The sequence below is a fragment of the Ochotona curzoniae genome, unplaced genomic scaffold (assembly GCF_017591425.1).
Source record: "Ochotona curzoniae isolate NIBS_2020 unplaced genomic scaffold, NIBS_Ocur_1.0 contig_3819, whole genome shotgun sequence".
NCBI lineage: Eukaryota > Metazoa > Chordata > Mammalia > Lagomorpha > Ochotonidae > Ochotona > Ochotona curzoniae.
This window is the reverse complement of record NW_024466004.1, coordinates 35885907-35911248: the sequence shown is the minus strand read 5'-3', so window position 1 is coordinate 35911248 and position 25342 is coordinate 35885907. Positions and strand designations below refer to the sequence as shown.

General features: G+C 37.6%; 1 protein-coding gene across 1 annotated transcript in view; it reads right to left on the bottom strand.

The window, feature by feature from the left end:
- Positions 1-25342, bottom strand: part of DOP1A (DOP1 leucine zipper like protein A) — a 103620-nt gene that overhangs the window by 39173 nt on the left and 39105 nt on the right. Inside the window, exons 6-17 of the mRNA XM_040983684.1 lie at positions 23355-23453; positions 15110-15209; positions 14299-14381; positions 13035-13143; positions 11777-11897; positions 9439-9558; positions 7707-7821; positions 7316-7345; positions 6800-7033; positions 4373-4994; positions 3736-4010; positions 2090-2242 (exon numbers count right to left, since the gene is read on the bottom strand). Coding sequence (XP_040839618.1) covers positions 2090-2242; positions 3736-4010; positions 4373-4994; positions 6800-7033; positions 7316-7345; positions 7707-7821; positions 9439-9558; positions 11777-11897; positions 13035-13143; positions 14299-14381; positions 15110-15209; positions 23355-23453 — 2061 coding nt within the window. The remainder of the gene's footprint in view (positions 1-2089; positions 2243-3735; positions 4011-4372; positions 4995-6799; positions 7034-7315; positions 7346-7706; positions 7822-9438; positions 9559-11776; positions 11898-13034; positions 13144-14298; positions 14382-15109; positions 15210-23354; positions 23454-25342) is intronic.

The window sequence follows — 25342 nt, the reverse complement described above, 5'->3', positions numbered from 1 at the left end:
ATTCCCGGCGGCCCCGCTTCCCATCCAGCTCCCTGCTTGTGGCCTGGGAAAGCAGTCGAGGACAGTTCAGAGCCTTGGGACCCTGCACTCGCGTGGGAGACCCAGAAGAGCTCCTGGCTCCTGGCTTTGGCTTCAGATTGGCACAGCTCCAGCCGTTGTGGCTGCTTGGGGAGTGAATCATTGGACGGAAGATCTTCCTCTCTGTCTCTCCTCCTCTCTGTATATCTGCCTTTTCAATAAAAATAAATAAATAAATCAAAAGACAAATGTTTGGTAATAGATAATAAACACTATATAACTTGAGTAGAAATGATGACTTTATGAAAGTTGTTATAGTCTTCCTTTAGCATTTAGAACCTCACGCAATAAACGTAAGAAATGACATTGCAACTGTCCACACTGCTTGTGACAGGAGTATTCGATTTTTCTTTGGGCTTACTACATACTTTTTCTTATGAAGCCTGTGATTGTTCATCAACTAACTTTTTTCTACATGTAAAAAAAAATGTAAATTTTTAAAGAATATATAACCTTACTGAGAATATAGAAGTTCTTTAAAAACAAAGTTCTACATGTAAAAACAAGCACATAATTTGTCCTGAATTATACTTCATGTAAAACACAAATTTTCAAATTGAAATATGACCTAATTAAAATTTTTTTTTCTGACCAATTTTAAAAGAATGTATTGAAGTAGAAATACCATTTTAACATTTTTCTTTGAATACATTTATTTCTCTTATTACTCCTTACCCCTTCACCAAATCCTTCATTTACTCAACACAATACCTTTAGAATATGACCCATTTAAACTCACTAGTATTTTGAGTTTTAACAAAAACAGGGCAATATACTTCTAAAATCTCTTAAATAAAATTCATGTATATTACAGAGCAGCAGCACAACGAATTTACCCTGAAGAGATCAGTGAAAATGACTTTTACAGTTTCTTCTCAAATTACTCATAACTCACTTTTTTTCCCCTCAAGATTTTATTTTGGGCTCTGTGCAGTGACTCAGTTGCTAAATCTTCATCTTGCAACCATAGGAATACCATATGGACTCTGGTTCATGTTCTGGCTGCTCCACTTGCCATCCAACTCTTTGCTTGAAGCCTGGGAAAGCAGAAGAAGATGGCCCAAAGCCTCGGGACCTTGCTCCCATGGGGGAGACATGGAAGATGCTCCTGGCTTCACATCTGCTCAGCTCCGGCCATGTGGCCACTTGGGGAGTAAACTAGCAGATGGAAGATATTTGTCTCTTCTTCTTCCTAACTCTGCCTTTCCTATAAAAAGTAAATCTTTAAAGAAAAAAAGATATATATTTTTTAAGAAAGGCAGTTGTAGAGAGAAGGAGAGACAGGAGGATCTTTCACCCGCTGGTTCACTCCCCAAATGGCCACACCAACCAGAGCTGAACCTCCCCAAAGTCAGGAGCCAGTAGTCACTTCCAGGTTTCCCACATGGGTGCAGAGATCCAAGAAATTGAGCCATTCTCCACTGCTTTATCATGTCATAAGCAGGGAGCTGGTTCAGAAGTTCAGCACCCAGGACTTGAAACAGAGCCCATTTGTAGATGTTGGCATCAAAGGTGGAAGATTAGTCAACTATACCACAGTGTTAGCCCCATAACTCACCTATCTTAACTGATCTATGTATCACTTCAAATATATTGATTCAAAATTTTTAAGTATTTGTAATGTAAATAATGTCAAAATTTTGCATTCCATAGCTTATAAATGTAACTTGCACATTATTCTACTTCAACTATATCAGTTCTATAAGAGGCCAATAAGTCTTCCTCAAAGAGTCCAAGAACCCAGCTGGTGACAAAGTTAACCATTATTACCCATTTTGGTATGCGGAACTAAGACACAAATCTGGCATTCAATTTTGGAATATATACTTTTTGACATTTCATCTATAAACAGAACACATCTATTTAAAAGATATTAAGATCACTCTGAACAAGACTCTCTTATCTCTTATTCAGATACTAGCTAGAATAATTTCCTAGAGGATTTCCTTTGCCTACATTTTGTTCTGAAAGGCGTGTATGTGTTGCACACTGTAAGAGGAAAAGGATTTACCTTATCTTTATGGGTTAACTGCTGACTTATAACATCCTCGCATATGCTAGAAGAAGGAACTAGGTTATGCAGTTGATAAAATAGTTCCACACTCTTCTGATGGTGCTGAGGTGTCCCATCTCCCAGCTGATCCCACAGTATCAAAGCTACACGCTGCAGAAAAAGATGTAACAATACTTGTCACAAATGTACAAAGTTATTTAACAAATATTTCTATTAGATTACACACTAACACCTGGTCTCTGACTGACAGACATCAAAAGAGATTAACACTTGTCATGGCAATGGGATGAGACTTAAAATGGCAACCTTACATGTGTCTCCTCTAGGTCACCTAGGCCTGTATTTCCTTTTATGAGGCCCTTGAATGATACTTATCCTAAACATCAGACATATAAGCATGCCATTTCACCAACTTAGAGAAGTATGCTAGAAAATAATCATAATCAGATACACATCCCATTCTGAATGCAGTTCAATATTTATTACTTTATATTAGAGAAATCATTTTATAATTCAAATATTCAAACTACTTGAGACTTTTCTAAACTAGTTCATACGCATTTTGGAGCTACATGTATTAACAGCACTTGATCTATGGCAATATTAATTAAAACATAAGCAACTGCAGATTCACCATCAAAATGGTGTAGAAATCAACTCTCATCTAGCAGAGGACCATATCTGGAGGGGCCATAATGACTTGAAATCAGATTTAAAATATTTTTTTTTCTGCTTTAAGAATCTACTTGCTTGGGCCCGGCGCGGTGGCGCAGTGGTTAAAGGTCCTCGCCTTGCATGCCCAGGATCCCATATGGGCGCCAGTTCTAATCCCGGCAGCCCCACTTCCCTTCCAGCTCCCTGCCTGTGGCCCGGTAAAGCAGTCTAGGACGGCCCAAAGCTTTGGGAACCTGCACCCACGTGGGAGACCCGGAAGAGGCTCCTGGCTTCGGACCGGCATAGCATCGGCCGTTGCGCTCACTTGGGGAGTGAATCATTGGACGGAGGATCTTCCTCTCTGTCTCTCCTCTCTGTATATCCGCCTTTCCAATAAAAATAATAATAATAATAAAAATAAATCTTTAAAAAAAAATCTACTTGCTTCAGCTGTAAACAATCCAAATAACATCTGCTGTTCTTTCTTTGTGTAAGACACCATCTAAAATGCTGTGACAGACATAAAAGACTATTTCTTTGGATGATTAATATTATGTATCAGAGACAAGAAACAAAAAGAATCAGATACACTTTTCATGGGGGTCTTGGAGAGCTGAGATTTTACTTGATGTACAGCAAAAGTGTCACAACCACCTAATTGGAAAGTTCTATTATACAGGTGAATGTTCCTCTTCTGTAGCTGAAATTTTCTCCAAAGCTTCGGTGCTGTGTATTTTTCTTAATTTTCCATGACATAAAAAAGATAGGGATAATTTTTCATTATCCTGATCTTTATCCCTACTCAAAAAATTTGGAGAAATGATGGAGAAAGCAGTACATATCATATATGGCATTTTTATATGGCATACTATTACAGGTGCTTAACTAAGCACCTCGTTATCATCTTTAAAATCACTGTTAAGCAAACTAAGTCCAATACCATACATGCAGTGATTATCTTAGTCACATACATATTTCTTAGAATTTACCTTGAAAAATCCAGTCTTCTCAGCTATATACCTCAGATTGCCCTGAGTGAGGGGAGGTCTAATAACCACAGCTACTCTTCCCTGGTTTGGACTTAAGGGTTGTGCAGCCTCCACACTGTTGATGTTTTCCCCAATGACCATGGCCACAGACTGAGTCAGTCCCACTAGGTCCATGACTAGTGAAATAGCAACACTCTGGACACTGAAATCACTTGCTTGGCTACAAGCATTCATCAGAGTCTGGAGCCACTGTGGAGGCTGCACATGCTCGCAGTCTGAAACAAAAGAGAAGCAATCAGAATTCAGCACACTAAATATTTCACACAGACTAATTTCAAACAGAGCAACTCTATTTAATACCTTTTGAGGTTTGACCTATGCATCTGCTATAACATGTTTCTCTACAGATTACTTTTTAGTTTCTATTGTATACGTGACACAAAAACCACACAATCAACATATTAATTTCCCTAAGACATTTCACTTTCAAAAAAAATGTATGAATTAGAATGACACATAACCAATTAAATGGCTAAAAAAAATAACCACAGCTGTAACAGCTGAATGCTTGTTAACAATATAAACAATAGCAAGTTGCAGAGTACATGAAAGGTCAAAAAAACAGAGATATTCTTACCGGTCTCTAACTTTTCAGAACATAGCTCTGATGTGTGGTTCCCCTCAGCAATGTAAACTGGGAAACTTGAGCACTCCAAGAAGAGCTGACAGGCAGCAAGGAAGGCAGAAAGGTATTCTTTTGAAGTTCTTTGTTTACTTATGTTTCTCTCTTTTACATCTCCTTGTGAATCCCTGTCCCATTTAGAAGTCTCTGCTTGTTCTCGACTGAGATCCCCTTGATGTTCTGTAGCCAAAGGCTGAGAAAAAGAGTTATTCTGAATAATGTAGAGGTTGATAAGTCTGGTGAGAAACTGTTGGACATATTCCAAACAGCACTGCATTGCAGTCTTTTGAGCCGTCTTTCCACTTCGTGTTGCTGCACCCTCAGGGACCATGGAAGGGGGATGGATGATGGTTTCTTCAGATCCCACAGTGGAGGCTGTTTCTGTCTCAGAGGATGTGCTACAAATTGGGATGGGAGCTGCCCCCTGTCCTTCACTCAATTCTCTGTCAATGTCATCAGTTCGGTCAGCTTGATATTGTATAAACTCAGTGAATCCACTTTCTGATGACCGACTACTTGGTGGATTTTCACCATCTTCAAATACTTCAATAGGATTCTCAAGAGAAACAGAAGATACCTGGTAGAGATTTTAAAAGATTAAAAAAAAAAATCTTCAGGGTCCTTGTTATCAAGACAGTGACTATTTAATCTACTTTGTGAAATCACTTTCCTAACCACAAAAAAATAAGATATGTAAGGGTAGAAAATAAAATTTTACAACTGAAAAAGAAAACCTAGCAGGTAATCTGTTCAAGATCACATGAATTGGAATTTCTGTTCAAATATGTGATGAACTAATTAAATATCTGCTATTAACTTTGCATTTTTTCAATGAATAGTTAGTTATTCCATTCATGTGCCCGTGTATTTGGCAGTAAGAATAATACAGTTTATAATATAAAGTTACTTATAATATAAACAAATGAACTAAGCCCTAATAGTATATCCGGAATGCACTAACCTTTCTCTGTAAATATAGGAAAAGTGCAATAATCAGTCATACTTCCTGGCTCATTTAAATAAGCACAATTATACATGCCATGAATTTTTCTGGGTGACTGTGCGAGAGCATAATTTAAATCAGGGTAAGTTCATTAAAAGTAATCCAATCAACATTGAACTAAATTCTCTGATGTTCAAAGTTGGGCCTCATTTCTCCCTTCAGTGAATGAAAGTCAGGAAGACAAAGGTTGACGGTCATTCTCAGTACCTCCACCTCTTCCTTTTTCCCAGATTGCCCACATTCAGTATAACAGTTAAGGGTATTGAGACGTCACCTCAGCAAGCTAAAGAGTTCTGCCACTTAATGTCTGTGTTACTTAGAAAGTTACTTTACCTCAGTAAATGTCAAAATCCTTATGTATACCTAGCACTTTCCACTGCCTCCATATTCATGGGGGATATATACCAGGACACCAGGACAGTCCTGAAATCTCAAGTACCACTGAGTGTGAGGTATACTATTTTTTTTAACATATCCATAAAAAGTTTAAATTATAAACTGGGTGCAATAAGAAATCAGCAATAATAATATACAATAATTTTAATAGTAGCCTTGGATAAAAGTTACATGAATATTTCTGTCTCTCAAAATATCTAACTGTACTATACTTACACATTTTGTGATGACATAATACAAGGCCTGCATGATGGAATGAGATGAACAACATAGTACTGCTTTGTAATGTCAGAACATACACTACATTTTGAAAACAGTATAAAAATGATGCAAACTAATCTAATGTTTTTGTGACACTGATTTTATAAAGATTACACATATAAATGGAAATGTGTTGGGCATATCAGGCTAAATAAGAAAATTAATTTCAGCTGTTTCCTTTTCACTTACATGCTACCTGAAAATTTAAAATCACATCACTCACATTTATACTTCTACTGACACGTACTGATTTGACAGTACAGTCAAAAATCTAAATGATGGGATTGGCAGTGTGATACAACAGGTTTGAGCACTGGCTTGAGTCTGCTGCTCCACATCTCCTCCAGAATACTGCTAATGCTCCTGGGAAAGCAGCAGAAGATGGTCTGTATCTTTTGATTCCTGTACCCACATGGGAGAGCCAGATGGAATTCCAGGATTATGCCTTAAGCCTGGCTCAACCCTGGTCATTGTGGCCAACAGAAGAGGGAGCCAGCAAAAGGAAGCCACCTCTGATTCTTCCTTTTTGTCATTTTGCCTCTCAAACAGTTAAAAAAAAATTTTGCTTATAAAAATCAATTTTTATAAGCCTACATCATGCTCTAATGCCACAGCATTTAAATGAGTTGCTAATGTTTAATGCTAAATATGAGTTGTTTTATACAGAAATTATTCTGCTTTCATGTAACTAGCCAAATTTCAAAAATATTAACTAAAATTACCTTCTTATCTTCCCATTCTTTAATTGTGTTGTTCTGTCCACTTGGAAATTGGACCACACCTCCAGTGCCAGCAGATAACAGTGGGGGTTGAACCTTACTAAGTATCTTGGAGCACAGCCTGAGGGAATCTGTGAGCTCAGATAGACGTAAAGTCTGCAGATGGCTTGTCAGAGCAGAAATCATCCTGAGCAGCAACTGTGGCAAGTGTTCTGTCTGGATTTCAATATAAGTCTCCTGAAAACAAAAGTAAATTAAAACGATTTAAACAATGCATTTCTCCAAAAGTCATAGGGTTTCATTTGTTTTTAGTCTATATAAATCAGTAATTTTATTCATCTGCAATGTTTTATAGGTGTCATGCTTTTAATTAAAATTGATAACATAAAATTTCTATTCCCAAATAGTTTAATTACTTCAAAAGCATACATTATAAAACAACCCCAATTTTATCTGCTATATTACTAAAATTACAACAAAATTTTAAAAAGTTAAAACAAAACAGGCTGAATGCCATACCTGACACAGCACCCTCATACTTCTAGTAGGCTTCAAAATGAGAAAGCAAAGGATTGAGGAGAGAAAACATAAGGGGAAAAGATTTCCAAAAGTCTTCATTTAATAAGAAAGAATCATTAAAGAATTTAAATGCAATATTAGACCATTATATACTATACGTAATTAAGATTTTTCTTACATGCAATTCTAAGATATATTTCATATGTTATATTTATAAATATATATATATACTAAAGAAAAAGGTATTTGTGACATTTTATGAAGCTATATGAAAGCTAAAATCAATTTAATTTTAAAGAAAAAAACTATTTGAAGTTAAGATTTTTCTCCAACATGAAATATCTGAGCCATGTTATTAGATTTGTGTTTTTTTTAACCAAAGTAGTCTTACCAAAGAAACTATATCCAACAAAAAATCCACCAATAAGCAGAAATTGGTCAGCTGCAACTCAGATGACTCATTACTATCTCCAGGCCCCGTCTGAAGTCTGGCATGCAGTGTCCTCCTAAAAGGACAAAGTCAGTTATCAAGTATGCTATCAATAGGAATTCATGTGACAGCATCACTGTCTAATTAACTAGATTACACACAACATTCTTACAGTGACAAACTTGCTTTCCCCAGGATACTATTACATCACTGTGGGAAATTCTCAGAGCAAGAATTCTAGACACATAATCTCTCCCTGTAACTCTTACTTTGTACCTCCAGGTGTTTTAGCCAAGTCTTTTTTTTTTTAGAATTTATTTCCTATTCTTCCATGATGCTTATTCTCTTTTTGTCCTCCTGGACTGCAGTCCCACCATCATTTTCTTACAGTCAGAATTTACCTTTCTTTCAAAGTCTGGGATTGAATGTTACCTCCTGAATCAGCCTGTTCTCATACAAACAGCAGAAATCATTCTTCCAACAAACCACTCAGATTCAGTCATATGTATATACTATGTATGTATATCATATGTATATATTATGCATAGTCATAGTATATATGACTGCACGATACCCTACACTGAAGACAAGTAAAATACGATACTTTCCATGGCCAGCAGAAAATATAAAGATATAAACAGTAAAAGGTAACCAGAATCACTGCAAGAGTTAATCCTAATGGGAATCAGAGTTAAGGAAGGCTCCCTTGACACAGAGCCTTACCAGAAGGACAAATAATATTATAGAAGGAGCAGAACAAGGCTGAGTGAACACTGTAGAAGTTACTGGGTATTCAGAGAATAATCCAGTTTGGCTAAAGCACCACGGACATGTGAATATGTGAACGTAGAAGTGAACATAGAAAGGTTGTTTGTGGACATCCACAAGATAGGACCAGGCAATGAAAAAAACACTCATAATTCCTCTGCATTTGAACATTTCAATGTACTAATATATTTGCAATTGTAAATTCAATACCAAGAACATAACATATATTCCTTATTTGTTTCCACTATAAGGTCTTAGAAAACAAGCTGTGTATTTATACAGCATCTTCAGCTGAGTGTTCAATATCAGGTAAATTAGTAAGTGAACAACCTCCTAAATCAATAAAGGACCAAGGTAAAGTAGTAACGTTTTTGCAAAACCCCTAAAATCCATGTTGTAAAGCTTGCTTTCTGACTACATGCTCCTGAGCTTTTAGAGATTAATGTGGCTCTGATAGGTTTGGTCTAGAATCCAGAAACTCCATTATTCACTAGTATTCTTAGGTTTTCAGACTCACCAGTTTAGTTTTTATCACTCATCAGTAACAATACCGGTGGAAACATGACCTTAAAAGCCGAAGTGACCATGGAGAGTTTTATTAACCAAAGTGAGAATATTTTGGGGCATTGATGCAGACTCAAAGAGCACAAAGTAGCTATCTTCTCTACAATACAAAAACTGAATTACTACAGAAGGGAGGTGAGAAATTTTTCACCCAGTGGAGTGAATGAAAAAAATCTCTCAATTACTTTGCAAATTTGAGATTTTATGATTAATAGCTTCATATACTCAAGTATCAAAGTACACTGAGATTATAGTGAGCAAATAATTCTCAGGAGACATTCTTTTCAGTAATCAATTTTTAAAAACCAAAGTTAAGCTTTGAAAATGATTACAATAAAATGAGTTGAACAATTTGACATACCTACAGCATTCTTCAAACCATTGTGCAACGTAATCCCACATATAATAAGGCTCAAAGGAATTAAAGAGAAGGTTGGCAGTTTTAATCAGCTCTGCTGTTTTCTTATTTTCCCTTAGTTTACTAAAAAAAGAAAGAAAATGAAACAGAAAAACAGTAACACTCTCAATTTAAACTTGAATGCAGTATTAGGGCAGTTCACATTCCTAGGTAGAAAATGTACTAGCCAGGAGAGTGCAATATTCTTTTATCTACTGTAGGTTCCTATTTCCTTACGTGTATTTTTTCAAACAATTTTTTACAATTAAAATGTATGATAAAGTTCAGAAAGTAACTTTAGATAACTTCTGTAAATAAAAAAATGCAAGGAAATTTAATAGGGCCTTGAACGACTAGATGTTACTTAGCAGCAATGTCTTTATTATCTCAGAATATATAAACTGAATGATTGGTTTTGACAGTTTTACTTTAAGAATTGTCTGTATATCTGTATTTCTTCCAAGCTTATTTTTATCAATCTTGATCAAATCACTATGCTTAACCTTGGAAAACAAGACTATTTGTAATAGCCATGATAATTGCAATTTCTCAGAGAAAAACATTTTTCCAAAAGACTACCCTATACCCTATTATTCACTTTTTACCCTACAATCCTTACTATCAATTACTTTCATATAATGATGTATTATCAATACAAATAGTATGATATGGCAGTAAAGACTAGACGCCTATGGGGAAATAAAATTTTACAGCAGAGTAAGGAATAAAATACAAAGTCAGGCAACATTAACTTCCCCAACAAAAGAGCACATGGGTTAGTTGTTTAAACTATCTTAATATTTGGCTATAATAAACTTCGAAAAGCTCAGTAAAAGGCCCTGGCATGGTGGCCTAGTGGCTACAGTCTTCGCCTTGAACGTGCCGGGATACCATATGGGCGCCACTTCTAATCCTTGCAGCCCTGCTTCCCAACCAGCTCTCTGCTTTTGGCCTGGGAAAGCAGTGGAAGAAGGCCCAAAGCCTTGGGACCCTGCACTCAATGGGAGATCCGGAATAAGCTCCTAGCTGTGTATGGGCTCAGGTCTGGCCATTGCAGCTATTTGGGGAGCCAAGCAGTGGATGGAGGATTCTTGTTTCTCTTCTCTCTGTAAATCTGCCTTTTCAATAATTTTTTTTAAAACAATTTTTCTCTCTCAATTTAAAGACTATTTAGAAAATACAACAAATCTTCAAAGTTTCACTAATAAATTCTAAACTAGCTAAAAAGATATATATAGTCTTGGAACCTGTGTCATTCTATGATTAAAGGGTTAACTGGAAAATAGGCAATTTCCTGATAGTAGAGAAACAAACAAACAGACTTGCTAGTCAGTATCTAGTACTTATTTAAACAGGACATGTTAATATTACATGACTTAACCCAGGGATCCAAATATATCTGATACACATACAGAAATTCCCTGAATCCTGTAACTTTATATTAATAGCTAAAAATAAGTTTTCTGAATTGGTAGTATTAATAACATTAGAATAAAAGATGGACTCCCAATGAAAGTGTTAAATACATCCTGAAAATACAATACTGAAGTTTCTACCACTGTCCATTCCTGCAATGTCATGATATACTTAAATAGAATGATGATGGACTTGTGACTGTTGTTGAAGGACTATATACTATTGTCATAACAGAGAGAACTGTTGGAGGGAGAGGAATGGGGAGAATGGAAGAGAAAATCTCTGAACCTAAGAAATTGATCATGAGAAATAAATTTTTAAAAAAATTTTAAAAATACCTGATTGAGAGCTAAAATACCTGATTGAGAGGTCAGAATTGTGTTGTACCAGGTTAACCTATGGTCTGTCTTGCCAGCATCCTATACAGGTGCTGATTAGAATTCCAACTGCTCTGCTTTCCATCCATCTACCTAATAATATGTCTGGGAAGGCAGCAGTGGAAGATGGCCCAAGTTGGAACCCTGAATCCACATGGATGATCCACCTGGTTTTGGCCTAGAGTAGCCCTGACTGTTGCAGTCATCTGGGAAGTGGACAAGCAGATGGAGAAGTTCTCTGTTTCTCCCCCAATTACTTTCTCTCTTTACCTCTAGCTTTCAAGTAAATAACATGCTTGTTTGATCAGCACAGTTAATTACACTACTTCATATGACTGAGATAGTGTTATTTTAAATTAATCTTACTAATTAGAAACACAATTTCAGAAAGAATTGCAGTTATTACTAACACTTAAGCTACATTTAATGAAGACACACAGTAGTGTTGACTTTATGAATATTCATAAATGAGAACATCTTTATGTCATGCTTAATTTTTGGCAATCCACCTGCTTAACTGAGCATGGTCCTTGCTGAAAGGTGGTTCCATCTGAAGACCCAATTCTGCTTTGCATTGAGAATATAATGTTCTAAATACTTCAATCAGGACATCTTCCAGAATTACAGGCCCTGAAATTAACATACAAATTAAAGAGAACAATAATCACTGGCAATCCATTGTTATCTGAAAACTGGCCTAATTAAAGGATGCCTTGAAATGAGTATTTTTTAAAAAAAATAATCCTTTTTCAGAAGCTAAACTAAGTTTCATATTGATAAACTAAATATTAATAACTGAAAAGATCTTTATTTAATATGTAAGTTAATATAATAGAACACCCAGAATCAGGGAAAGGGTTTGATCAATTAACAACTGTGATCCCAGCAAGTCACTGAGGCTTCAGTTTCCTCAACCAGAATGAGGACAATGATACAAAGCCTACAGTGCTAACCTAGGTTTAAGACAAACATCTGACCAGATAGCACAGCTCCTAGAACATAATATTCCATTCTATTTGCACTAGTACTATTGTTAAATACTGAACACATAAGGCTATATCTTATTGCAGTAACAGATACAAATTTTCTTAAAATTTCTTGCACATCATTTAATAGTTGAGAAAATTCCCAAAGCAAATACAATTTTTTTCACATATTAAGAATTTCATTTTTAAGAACTTTACTATATTTGATGAAACATCTCTCTGTATTTCTTATTTCATTTTTTGTTTCTATTTATATCTTAACTTCTATCTCATTCACCATGATTAATCTCCCAACATTTCTAATAAATAAACAATGAAGACAGGGAAAACACACAAAGAAATAAACAAAGAGGGGTTTCGGAATGGAACCCAAATTCAGTTTTTGCTCAAGACCTTGAATTCTGTGAACAATAAGGTAGTCACACAGATGGATCTATTTCAGTAATTTAATCACAATTTAAGTGTGTTAGGATATTATCAAAACTACCTCACTAGACCTACAATGCAAGGAAGAAATATAATACATGGTTTCAATACACACTTTCATCTTCTTAATTCTGTAAATTTTAAGAAAGACACTGATTTGAGAATCTGTATTTAAAGGTGTCCAGATATGTAGACTGTAAAATTTTTATACCAAAGCAAATTTAACTTTTACTTCGACTTTCTACAAATTTTTAAAGTATTCTTGCACAGCATTTTCACAAATTTTTCTTATTTTTCTTATCAAACAGTACAAAATAAACATATGTGACCTCTGTCTTGGGACAATATGTATTACCTAGCTCAGGTTTGTCCAGTAAACTGATCAAAATACGAAACGGTTTTAGATCTTGCATGAGAGTGCTTTCTTCTCCAAATCCATTCACTTGTAAGATTCCCACCATTGCCTTTAAAACAGAAAAGTATACTAATGATTTAAGCAATCCAACTTTTTCTTTTTTAATGAAACAGTACTTTCAAACCAAAATTTATGTAATGGACATTTGTATTGCTTTTCTGAAGCCCTTTTCTAAATCTGCTCTTCTTCCTCTTCTACAACAATAAAAAAGGTTTTGAACATACTCCTTTCTTGAAAAAAAAAAACAGTATTTCAACTTTGTCTAGAGAAAAGGGGAAGAGTCATATAAACAAAATCTAGAAACATATTCATGAGATGATTAGCTTAAAAGACAAAATGTTTATATTTAAGGTCATGAATGCCAAACTGCAGTTATTTTCTCATTAATGGCTCAAAACTATTTCTATATGCTAATTTAAAAATATTCTAGACTTTTCTTAACTTCAGATATATTGGTTAAATATAATTGTAGCAAAATATCACTAAATATGTCTATGGATCATTTTTAACATTTCAATTTCAATAGCAGTCAATTACCATTGCAGCCTAAATTCCCCTAAGGTTTCATATAAAATAACACAGGCCCTAACCTATTTTTGGAAAAGCTCTCACAGGTGAGAAGCTATTTTAATAATTTTATGAAAATGACAAAGTAAAAATCTCTGGCCTTATGCAGGAGTTTAACCTGTGATTACTAATCCTTTTATTATACTTGTTTGCTTGTGATACACAATTATAAGTTGTGAAGTATGTCTCCACTAATTCAACTCAATTAAGTTCAATTAAATTCAATTAAGGCAGTACTCTGCCTTACACTTATACAGAAGTTCTAGAGTTCAGTAATCAATAATGAAAGCTTTCGGGCCTGGCACCGTGGCCTAGCGTTTAAAGTCCTCACCTAGAATATGCCGGGATACCATATGGGCACCGGTTCTAATCCTGGCAGCTCCACTTCCCATCCAGCTCCCTGCCTGTGGCCTGAGAAAGCAGTTGAGCACGGCCCAAAGCTTTGGGACCCTGCACCCATGTGGGAGACCCGGAAGAGGTTCCTGGATCCTGGCTTCAGATTGGTACAGCACTGCCATTGCTGTCACTTGGGGAGTGAATCAGTGGATGGAAGACCTTCCTCTCTGTCTCTCCTCTCTGTATATCTGACTTTGTAATAAAAAATAAATTAATTAAAAAAAAAGGAAAGCTCTCATACCTGGACCAACAGTTCTTTTGAAAAGGTAGTAAAATAGTAAGTGGCATGTTCTTCAGGATTACTGTGTCTTGTGCTTCTTGGTCCTATAATAGCACCGTTGTTATCAAAACCTCCATGGAAACAAATCATAAAAAGAATTAAAACTGAATTCTCAAAAATGATGTTCTTTGAATACCAAAACCGCATTACCAAAACAGCACCAAACACTTACCAATTTGCAGCCCAATCAATGTCAGCAAGAGAGACCATTTTAGATAGTTTAATAAAAGGAAACCAATTCAGTACATAAGTATCATAATATTCTTCCAGAACTGTTGTATTTTTCCCCCATTCTTGGGAACAATGGAATAATCGGAGAGTCAAAACATCATAGATACATAATATTCTGTCTTCTCCTAGACAGGAAGGAGTTGTGAAGACAGGACAAATATTCACAGAAGTACAGAACACAAAATTATATGGGTGCTTTACTGCCTGTTGAGACAGATACATGCTTCAGACAGCAGTACTCATTCTAGTTTCCTACACGACTTCAGTATTTTAGAAGTTCCATCATTTTTTTAGCCTTCTTTGTCTAACTTACGGCATATCAACCTCAATATAGGTGAAAAAAGTCTTCCCAAAGAGAAGATGATCTTATGGCTTTAACAGAGTCTGAAGTTTCTTCATAAAATATACAATTATACCACTTTTATTTTTTTATTGAGTCAGACAATTTTTTTTTATTTAGGCCATGCACCCAACTTAGAAATAGATATGGCAATCTTCTTCCATTTCTTTCCAGTTATAATCATATGCATCAAATACCTACCAAGAAGCCATGCATAGAGTCTTCGATTCAAGGACATATCTCTCCTTAGTACCACATGAAGAGCTGCAGACAAGATCCTGATCATGTCTGGTCGAGTGGCCTGAAAGAATAAGGAGTTTGAATATACTTACTCATATACAAAAGTTTACTTTTTGTCCCTATTAAAAAAATATGCCTTACAATATGTTCAGAATAACAGGGTACAGAGTACTTTTCTGTATCATTATTTCATCTATCTATCTATCTATCTATCTATCTATCTATCTATCTATCTATCTATCTATCTATCTACCTATGCCAGAAGCTTCTTCTATTTCTCTCATGTGGCTGCAGGGTTCCAAGACCTTGGGCCATCTACTGCTATTTTCCCAGGACATGTGCATGGATCTTGATTGGAAGTGCAGCAGCCAGGACATGAACTGATGCCCACATGGGATGCTGATGCTGGCAGGTATAGGACTAGCCTGTTATGCTACTGTGCCAGTCACATCATTTGTTCTTTATGTCACATGAATTAATACATCTACTTCATACGTTAGGAAACAGGCAGAAAATTAGGTAGCATGACTGTCCAGCTGCTTAGCTCTAATGATAGCTAAGTTAACTGCAATCACAGTTTCAATCACAAAATTTAAAGTAAAACTTTAACTGTACTAAAATAGTACAAATGTAAGAAAATCATATGCCATTAGCTTTTCTCAGGTGTAGTGCTGTCAACTAACCACACTCTTTAAAACATTACTATATTGGGGCTGGCGTGATGGCGCAGTGGTTAAGGTCCTCGCCTTGCACGCCCGGGATCCCATATAAGCGCTGGTTCTAATCCCGGCAGTCCCGCTTCCCATCCAGCTCCCTGCTTGTGGCCCGGTAAAGCAGTCAAGGATGGCCCAAAGCTTTGGGACCCTGCACCCACGTGGGAGACCCGGAAGAGGCACCTGGCTTCGGATCAGCATAGCATCGGCCATTGCAGCTCACTTGGGGAGTGAATCATTGGATGGAAGATCTTCCTCTCTGTCTCTCCTCCTCTCTGTATATCTGCCTTTCCAATAAAATAAATAAATAAATAAATCTTTAAAAAACAAACAAAAAAACCACATTACTATATTAATTCTAAGTCCTTCATTTTTTAAAAAAACAATATTTGAAACATACAAAAATATAATGAACTCTTGTACATCAACAAACGACCTTAACAGATGTTCCATTTCAAATCTTTTAGAATATTTGAGAGGCAGCCACACACAGTGACACATACAGAGACAAATAGAGAATCAGACATACACAGAGCTCCTATGTGTCAGTTCACTGTATAAGTCCCCGTAATGCCTGGAACTGAACCACTGCAGCAGCTCATTCCAAGTCCCTCATTTGGATGTTAGTGACTCAACCACTTAACCTATCATCACCCATTGCCTAGCAGGGTTTTTATTAGCAAGAAACTAGAATTAAGAATGGAACCAAGATGCAAACTCAGGAACTCTGATATGCGATATGGGCATTTTAACCATAGGCCAAATATCTCCAGAGGTTTTTTTCTCTGTTCTCCCATTAGCCTTAATTAAATGTCTAAGAAAGAATTCAAGGAGACTTTTCCTGTTTAAACTAAAATACATAATGTTAAAAAAAAATAGGAAGGTAGGTAAAAGATGTTAAGAGAATTATTAATCTCTTTAAAAGTGTGGAAACTGAGAATCAGAAGATAACTTGGCAAACTCTATAAATAAAAAGCCTGAACTTTACAGGGTCTAAAGGATTAGCAAAATTCAGATGTCTGGTTAGTAATCAGATAAAGAACTGACAGCTCCTTAATTACAGACAAGTAAACATTTTAATACACTATACCATCCTTCATTTGAAAGACATTCATCTAGCTTATTTTAACAAAATGTGAAATAACAGACTTTTAGAACATATATCAACAGCTGAATAATATGTGTACTCCTTTAAACACAGATGTCTTTTATTCATCTGTACAATTCTGAAATGTGAACCCTGGATACAAAGGACTCTTTAAGAACATTTTTTGTATTAACTTATTATTATTATTATTATTATTATTATTATTATTTTATGATACGGTTACATAGGCTCTGGGACTTCCCTTCCCCCTCCACAAGTTCCCTCCCCCTCACTACTGATTTCCCCTCTGGTATTACAATGGGTAGTCCTTTATGAACAGTCATTAATCTATCATTCTACTGTTAGGATATATTCAACAGTTCCGCTGGCAGTCCATCTTTGGTCTGGATGCAGAGAGGAGCACTATACTATGTCTCCACATTTGGACTTGGCAGTCTCCACTATACTTTTTTAAAAATTAGCGTTATCATTTTATGATGCAGTTCCATAAGTCCTGGGATTTCTTTATCCCCTCCCCAAGTTCCCCTAGATCATTACTATAGTATAGCTCTTCATACAGACAGACATATGTCATCATTGCAGCCATGGACAATGGCGAGTCCAATGCCCACGAGATGCAGCAAAAAAAAAAGGACATTTACAGCACTAGGTGCTTGTAAACAAGACGTCTCTCATGGATGATCTATTGAAGAATCACAAGGACTTATTGAAAAAGATACCAATGATAGGAAGTGTGGAAAACAAAATTCACAGCAAAAATTATTAATTCTAAGTTTTTTTGGTTTCAAATCTTTAAGATTCTTTCAGGAGCAGAAGGTAAAAAATAGCAATCCATATTCATCACAAACTATGCATACTCATAATAACATGAAGACCAACCAAACGTCTGGCACCCATTTTGGAAACTGGGTTGGGTTGGAGTCAGGCTCCTGGCTGAAGCCTGTTGTAGACATTATTGCTGCAGCCATTTGGAGACTGAAGCAGGGATCTTTCTTTCACAGTAAATAAAACATAAAATGATGGTTGTCTCAAGGAAAAGCATCTGTAAAATTAATCGGGTTTAAACTGAACTGTCAATTTTCACAGACTCTCAAAGAATCACTAACTGAAATTATAATTATTGAAGTTTAGACGCTTTCATTCTCTGTGCATTTCTTAGGGAAACTTAATACAATTGTTCAAAAGAATAAAATTTGAGATTCCAAAAGAAAATTATTTTTGAAAACATATATTTGGTTGGAAATTGTATTATTTTGAACTGAATTGGCTTCAAATTTTCTTAATACCTAAAAATACTTACTGATACATCAGAGGTAAAGATAATAAATGAGACTACTCGTACCATAGTAAGCAATATCTCATTATTTAGAAAATTTGCACAAGTCATTTTCTTCTAAATAACCAAAAAGATATTCGAATCAAAAATTAGTGCACGATGCATTGAAAGTACTCAACGAACCAGTGGATTTTAATAAAAGAATACACTGATAGCAGGCTTTAAATTTCATACTGCAACTGATTTTGAAAAACTACACCCTGTCAAGTTTTGGTGTAATATCAAGAATATGTATGAAAAACAGAAAACACTACTGAAATTCTACTATTTTTACAACTACAGGTCAGCATGAGATATTTTGCTCACATACTTCTATCAAATAAAAAAATCACAATAGACTAAATGCAGAGGTAGACACGAACCCTCTGCTATTTAAGGTAAACATTGAAGAGACTTGCAAAAATAACATTTATTAATTTTTATGTGTAAGAAAATCATTACTTCCACTGTTATTTATTGTAATTTAGTATTATTTTTATATGAACTAAAATTTTTCCAGTTTTAATTTCTAATATGATAAATCCAATCCAACCTAAAAAATATTTTTAGGATCCACAACATTTCTAAGGATTCTAATTGGATTCTGCAATCAATGTATTTGAGAAGTCCTAAGCTGTTAAACATCAGATATGTAGATTGTAGACATTGTCACCAAATCTTCAGAGCTACTAAAGTCTTTCAACCTTATTTGGGAAAAAAATTATTAAGTGGTGGGTCTCAGCACGGGGCGTCTCATGCCTGGATCCCGGACAGCCGCCATGTGCACATGGTGAGCTGTTCCCCAGGCAGCCAATGTGCTATTTGGTGCCAGGCTCCGCCTGCTGGTTGCCTGGCCAGGGAGCTCTGGGGATTTGGTTCTTTGAGTTGCTGCTTAATTAGCTCCAGGTTGAACTCATTGTGCTTCTTGGACCTGAAACAGGCAGTAACTCTTCCTTAGCAAAACTTGTAATCACTAATAATGCTGAGCACCAAATACCAGTCCATGCAGAAGCTATGGCTTGGGGCTTGTCCTGCAAAAGTAGCTCCAACAGCTGGCCAGTGTGTCAACTGGTAATGGAACAGAGTAGATCAGGCCCGACTGAGCAAACCTTAGCCCACAAGTAAAACTAGAAACCAGGAGGGATTAGAGGTCATGCTGAGCTAGGCTCTTGTACCTGCTGGTCTGCGGGAGCCAGGGACACTAAGTCACAGTGTCTAAGGCAGCGTTCGGGACAGGGGAGGGGCTGTGCCAAGCTGAGTCAGAGCATCCATTGGCAGACAAGTGATCTATGGCTGGGAACAGACCCGGTTGGGGAAGCTAAGGGGACAACCCTAGCTGGGCTGAGGTTACCACCAAGGGGCATGTGGCCTGGAAGGGGGGCTGCATTCTGATCTGGAAACAGTTGTAGTCTCCCTTGGCACAAGTGTGGACTGGGATTGGATGCACCGAATCGGGCCGGACCCCAACACCCCCTGGTGTTCTGGAGGACCAGGACAGATGTGGGAGGGACTAGGCAGGGTCTCAAACTCCTACTGAGCCATGTGCAGCCATACGTGGGTATGGACAAATCATGGCTGGGCTGGAACATCCAACAGCAAGAACCAGATTGGGTTGAAGGCCAGTCAGGAAAAGCCACTGTTCCTGCTAGGACAGGAGGTGGACTGAGTAGGGCTGGCTCATGGACCCACTGGTAAGCGTGAAACCTGGCACTGGGAGAGGTTCTGATGGAGGAGCCTGGGCAACTCCTCTGGCAGGACACAGACCTGGCAGGAAAGCGCAAGAAACATGATAGGAAACAGCCCAGAAAAGGCCATGGAAAGTATCCCACTGGCATACAATTGGCAGACATGGGGCAAGACCAGGCTGAATCTGGTCACGTCATCCACTGGCAAATCCAGGCACCAGTTTGGGTCGACCCAGGTTCGGTCGCAACAAAGACTAGTGCACATTATGGAATGCCGAGGTGAGGTTGCCTGTACTGGAAGGGACCGCAGCGCCCAACCAGCCTGAGAACAAGAAAGGAAGTGGGCAGAGCCGGCAGGGGAATAAGGGAGGGTTCCTTTGCTGGACAGCTACTTCCGCAGGAGAGCATGGGCTGGGACGGGGGCAGACCAGACTAGGCAGAGCTACCACACCTGTGCGCCTCATGTGGACTAGATCAGGGAAAAGCCGGGCTGGGCGGATTATTCCTATAGGTGCAAACAAAATTAAAGTGGGTGAGGGTTGTTTGGGCTTAGACGCAGCATCAGCTGGAATCTGGGAGTGGGAGAGGCCTGGGAGGGAAATTCCTCTTGGGTTACCACTTCCACAGGAAGACATAAAACAAAGACAGCGGCTGGGGTGGAATGGGGTGTGGGACAGACTGGATTACTGCTACACATACTGGCAAACCAGGATAGGGGGTGGGCCTGGTGGGGGTTATTGTGGGTCGCTCCAACTAGGCTGCAGCTCCCACTGGTTTATGTGAGGGCCAAGTATGTGCTGGGCAGAACCAGGCTGGACTGCAACACCCATTGGTTCCAGTGGAAGTCCGGAGTGAAAACAGAACCAACCCAGCAATTGCAACCACCAGCTGATTGCAGCAATGGACAGTGCCAGGCCCTGTACTTGTTGGCACGTACAAGAAGTTTCTTTGGAGATCTTCCTAATCTAAATGCTGGACTCAGAACCCTAACGAAGAAAAGAGAGAAGACAGAACAGGTCAACCAACCATCTCAGCTATGATGGACTATGTCAATCAGTGGATTTTTCAAAGCCCTCATAGTGCTTGGAGTGGCAAGACTGATAGCAATTCATAACTGTTGCAATATCAAAACCACTTGAGCAAGAACCTCAGAGCATGCTCTACATCCGGGACCGGGGGAGGGTGGGAAATTGGGTGGGCCTTCTCCCTTAATACCCCCCTTTAAACATGAAGGTAACAATATGGAAAACATACTAGTATTATCCACTTTCCTGTAGCCCTTGAACCTTCTTACCCTAATTAACTATGTAAAGAATGTCAAAATAAAATTTTATAAAAATATAAAAAAAAAAAGAAAAAGAAAAAAAGTGGGGCCTGCTTCAGTAGCCCAGCAGCTAAGGTCCTCGCCTTTCACATTCAGGGATCCCATATGGGTGCTGGTTCTAATCCTGACAGCCTGCTTCCCATCCAGCTCCCTCCTTGTCACCTGGGAAAGCAGTCAAGGAGAGGATGGCACAAAGGCATGGGACCCTGCACCCGCATGGGAGACCTGGAAGAGGCTCTGGGCTCCTGGCTTTAGATTGGCTCAGCTTCAACCATTGCAGCCACTTGGTGATTGAATTAATGGATAAAGATGTTCTTCTCTGTCCCCTCCTCTCTGTATATCTGACTTTCCAAAAAAAAAAAAAAAATAATAAAGTAAATCTTACAAAAGAAAAAAGAGAAAATGGATGTTATAAGATGATACAAAAGTCCAGTCACATTAAAGCAGGTTATTGCTGGTGCAACAGGGTGGGCAGTAGAAGATAGTTCAAGTACTTGAGGCCTACCACCCATATGCGAGTCCCAGAAGGAATTCCTGGCTGCTGGTTTCAGTGGTAGAAGCCATTTGGGATTTGAACCTAGCTTTAACTCTGCCTCTAAGTAAAAAATTATATATATATATTATAATATATTATAATTATATATATAAATAATTATATATATTTATATAATTTATAATTTATATATTTATATAATTATATATATAAATATATATTATTATATATATAATTATATATATATATATATACACACACACACACACATATATTTTTTAAAGGCTTAAGTGTTAGAGATTAGGTAAGCTTTCCACAAGATAAAATAAAAGATGTCCAGTGGTATATCTATGATGTAATAGCAGTCATTGGCACAAGGCATGAATAGCAGCATTCAATGGCACAAAGCAATGAATGTTCTGCTCGCTTGTAACTTTGAGTGTTAACTACAGAAAAGCAGGGAAGTAATGGGAAAAAAGAATTAGAAAGATACTGGAATTGTTTACCAGAAAAATTCAACAGATGTTTCTTCACAATTCAAACTATAGAAGATAAGGCTTGGGAAAACCTTGACTGGTAGCTATAAACAAAAGTAAAGTAAATATTGAAGGAAAGTAAAACTGTGTCTCAACTTCAGATTGAAAATTATTCTTAAGAAAGCAAGAAGGAAGGGATGCAGTATGTAGCTCCACCAACATAAGCGCCTAGTATATATGCTTTGAGTCACTTTTCACCATAGGTTTGGAGCACAAAGCATTAAGTTATTTTAAAATTAAGCATACTGGGTCTAGTGTAATGGCTCAGTGGATAAATCCATGCCTTCCTGTTGCCGGGATCCCATATGGGTGCTGGTTCACGTCCTGCCTGCTCCACTTCCCATCCAGATCCCTGCGTGTGGCCTGGGAATGCCTTGGGACCCTGCACCTATACGGGGGACATAGAAGAAGCTCTTGGATCCTGGCTCTGGATCAGGTCACCTCCATCCACTGCGGCCACTTGGGAAAGTGAACCAATAGACAGAAGATCTTTCTTTCTGTAAATCTGCCTTTCCAATAAAAATAAATGTTTTAAAAAATATTAAGGACACTGATAAAAACTGAAGTTCCAGAAATGAAATGCTTCATTCAGTATTTGTTAACTTAGCTGCTCTTATTCATTACAAAAGGACTCAAGAATGCTGCAACGAGTAAGCATCTGGCTTTTAAACCACAACCACCTCTCCTGAATTCCTGGTTTGCTTTCCAAAATTACCCAAAGATCAGGTCACATCAGAGCAGACTGATGACAACTAGATGAAAAACCTGAGGTCCTAAGTGCTGGCTTTTTCAGAATTAGCACTGTAACTTTTTTGCTTTTTATAGGTTAAAGTTTTCAAGAGTCTGAGAATAATCTACTTTTACTTACCATATTTTCCTCAATTCAGTAAAACTTTCTTTCAAATTGTTCAAAAATTCCATTACTTAAAATTTGCTTTCTATATACTTAGTGATTTATAAAACAAATCCAACATATATTCTTTTAAATGGCAACAGGAACACTTCATATTAGCAACAGCATTAATGTATTACCTGACTCATGTGGAATGGAAAACAGAAGAGTATGAGATCCAGTGTGCTTCTCTGTACAAGTACACTGGAGTCTTGAACTGAAGTACTTACTGCTTCTACCTGAAACAGATGAACAAATGAACATTTATCTATTACTGTCTATTTTTCCATGAAAACATAACAAGTCTGAAAGCATGCTTCAGTGGATCTTATCAATGGTTAAACATATTTGTTTTATTTTTAATGGGTAAATATGTGGATATTTAAAAAGATTTGGGGGAAATGGCGTTTAAACTTTATTTTGGATGCTGGCTTTGAGGCACTGTGCTGGTATTGAAGCTTGCATGTGGGTAAAATTCACGGCTGCTCTGATTTTAAGTTAGCTGCCTACGTACCTGGGAAGCCGAAGGAGCATGGTCTAAGTGTTTGGCTTTCTGCCAGTCACTTGAGAGAAGCAGATGGAATTCTGAGCTTGGGCATGGCCCAGATGCTCTGTTTGTGACCATTTGGGGACTGAACCAGAGGATGAAGTACTCTTCCTTTCTCTCTGTTGTTCCGCTTTTAAATGAATAAATGATTTCCCTGATTTGTGGTAATACAGAGTACAAAAAAAGTGTGATCGAAACTGACATTTTGAAATTTGAATATTGCTTATAACCCTTGTCTGTATTCTTGAGGAACAGTGGTTTTCCTACTTAATTTTTTTGAATTATTTATATAGTGGAGGGCTAAGCTTGTATGATAAAGCAAGTATGTCATCAGAGGGACCATCGTAGTGGAGAAGTAGGTCAGGACACCGTCTTTTCCATTCCTCATAGAGCGTCCCGCTAACGCACCTGATAAAGCAGCCCAAACCCACTCACTGACTTGGGCCCCTGCCATCCATATGGGATAAATGGTAGAAGCTCCTGATTCCTGGCTTCAACTTGGCCTAGTCCTGGCTGTAGTAGTAATTTAAATGTCCAACCAGTGGACAATCTCTCCCTTAATTTCTAATTTGCCTTTCAAATAAATTGGCTTTTAAAAAATTGTTACTGTGAAAATTAACAGAAAAATAGGAAAGGAAGAACAAAGAGGGTGGGAATGAGGAAGGGAGAGTAAGTAAAAATCTTGAAACTACACATAAAATACATGAATTTTCCCCTATCAATAAAGCAAATCTTTTAAAATGTTTCTTTGGTGCAATATTTTTATTCATATTTTGAAAGAGAGTGGAAAGACAGAGAACTCTTACATCTGCTGGTTTACTCCACAAATGGCCGTAATAGCCAGAGCTGTGATCTGAGGCCAGGAGCTTCTTCCGGGTCTTCATATGAATGCAGGAGCCCAAGAACTTGAGCCATCCTCCACTACTTTCCCTCACTCCTCCATATTCTTTCCTTTCCTTTTTTTTTTTTTTTAAATACTTGGGGGCATATGCCATTTGCATAGTAAATTAAGCTTCCATCTGCAGTGTCAGCATCCCATATGGGTATTGGTTTGAGTGAGTCCTGGCTGCTCCAATTCCAACCCGGCTCCCTGTTTGTGTGCCTGGGAGAGCAATAGAAGGGCCCCTACACCCAAATGGGACACTACAAACCAGTCCAATTCAGGCCGTTGCCAACATTTGGGGGGTGAAACAGCAGATGTAAGTGTTCTCTCTCTGTTTTCCCATTGTAAATCTTTCTTTCAAATAAAATGAAATAAGTATTTTTTTAAAAAAAGAAAAAGATTTTTGGAAGCCAGAGATACAGATCTTGCACCTGCTGGTTCACTTTTCAAGTGACTGCAATGGCCAGGACTGAGCCAGGCTGATGTCAGAAGCTTCATCGAGGTCTCCCATGTAGGTGGCAGAGGCCCAAGCACCTGGGCTACCTTTTGCGTTTCCCAGGCCATGATCAGGGAGTTGGATTCAAAGTGAAACACCTGAACAGAAACGAGTGCACATATGGGATGTCAGCTCTACAGATGATAGCTTTTACCCACTATGCTACAATGCTGATTCAGGTGTAAAGGTTTTTGAAACATTT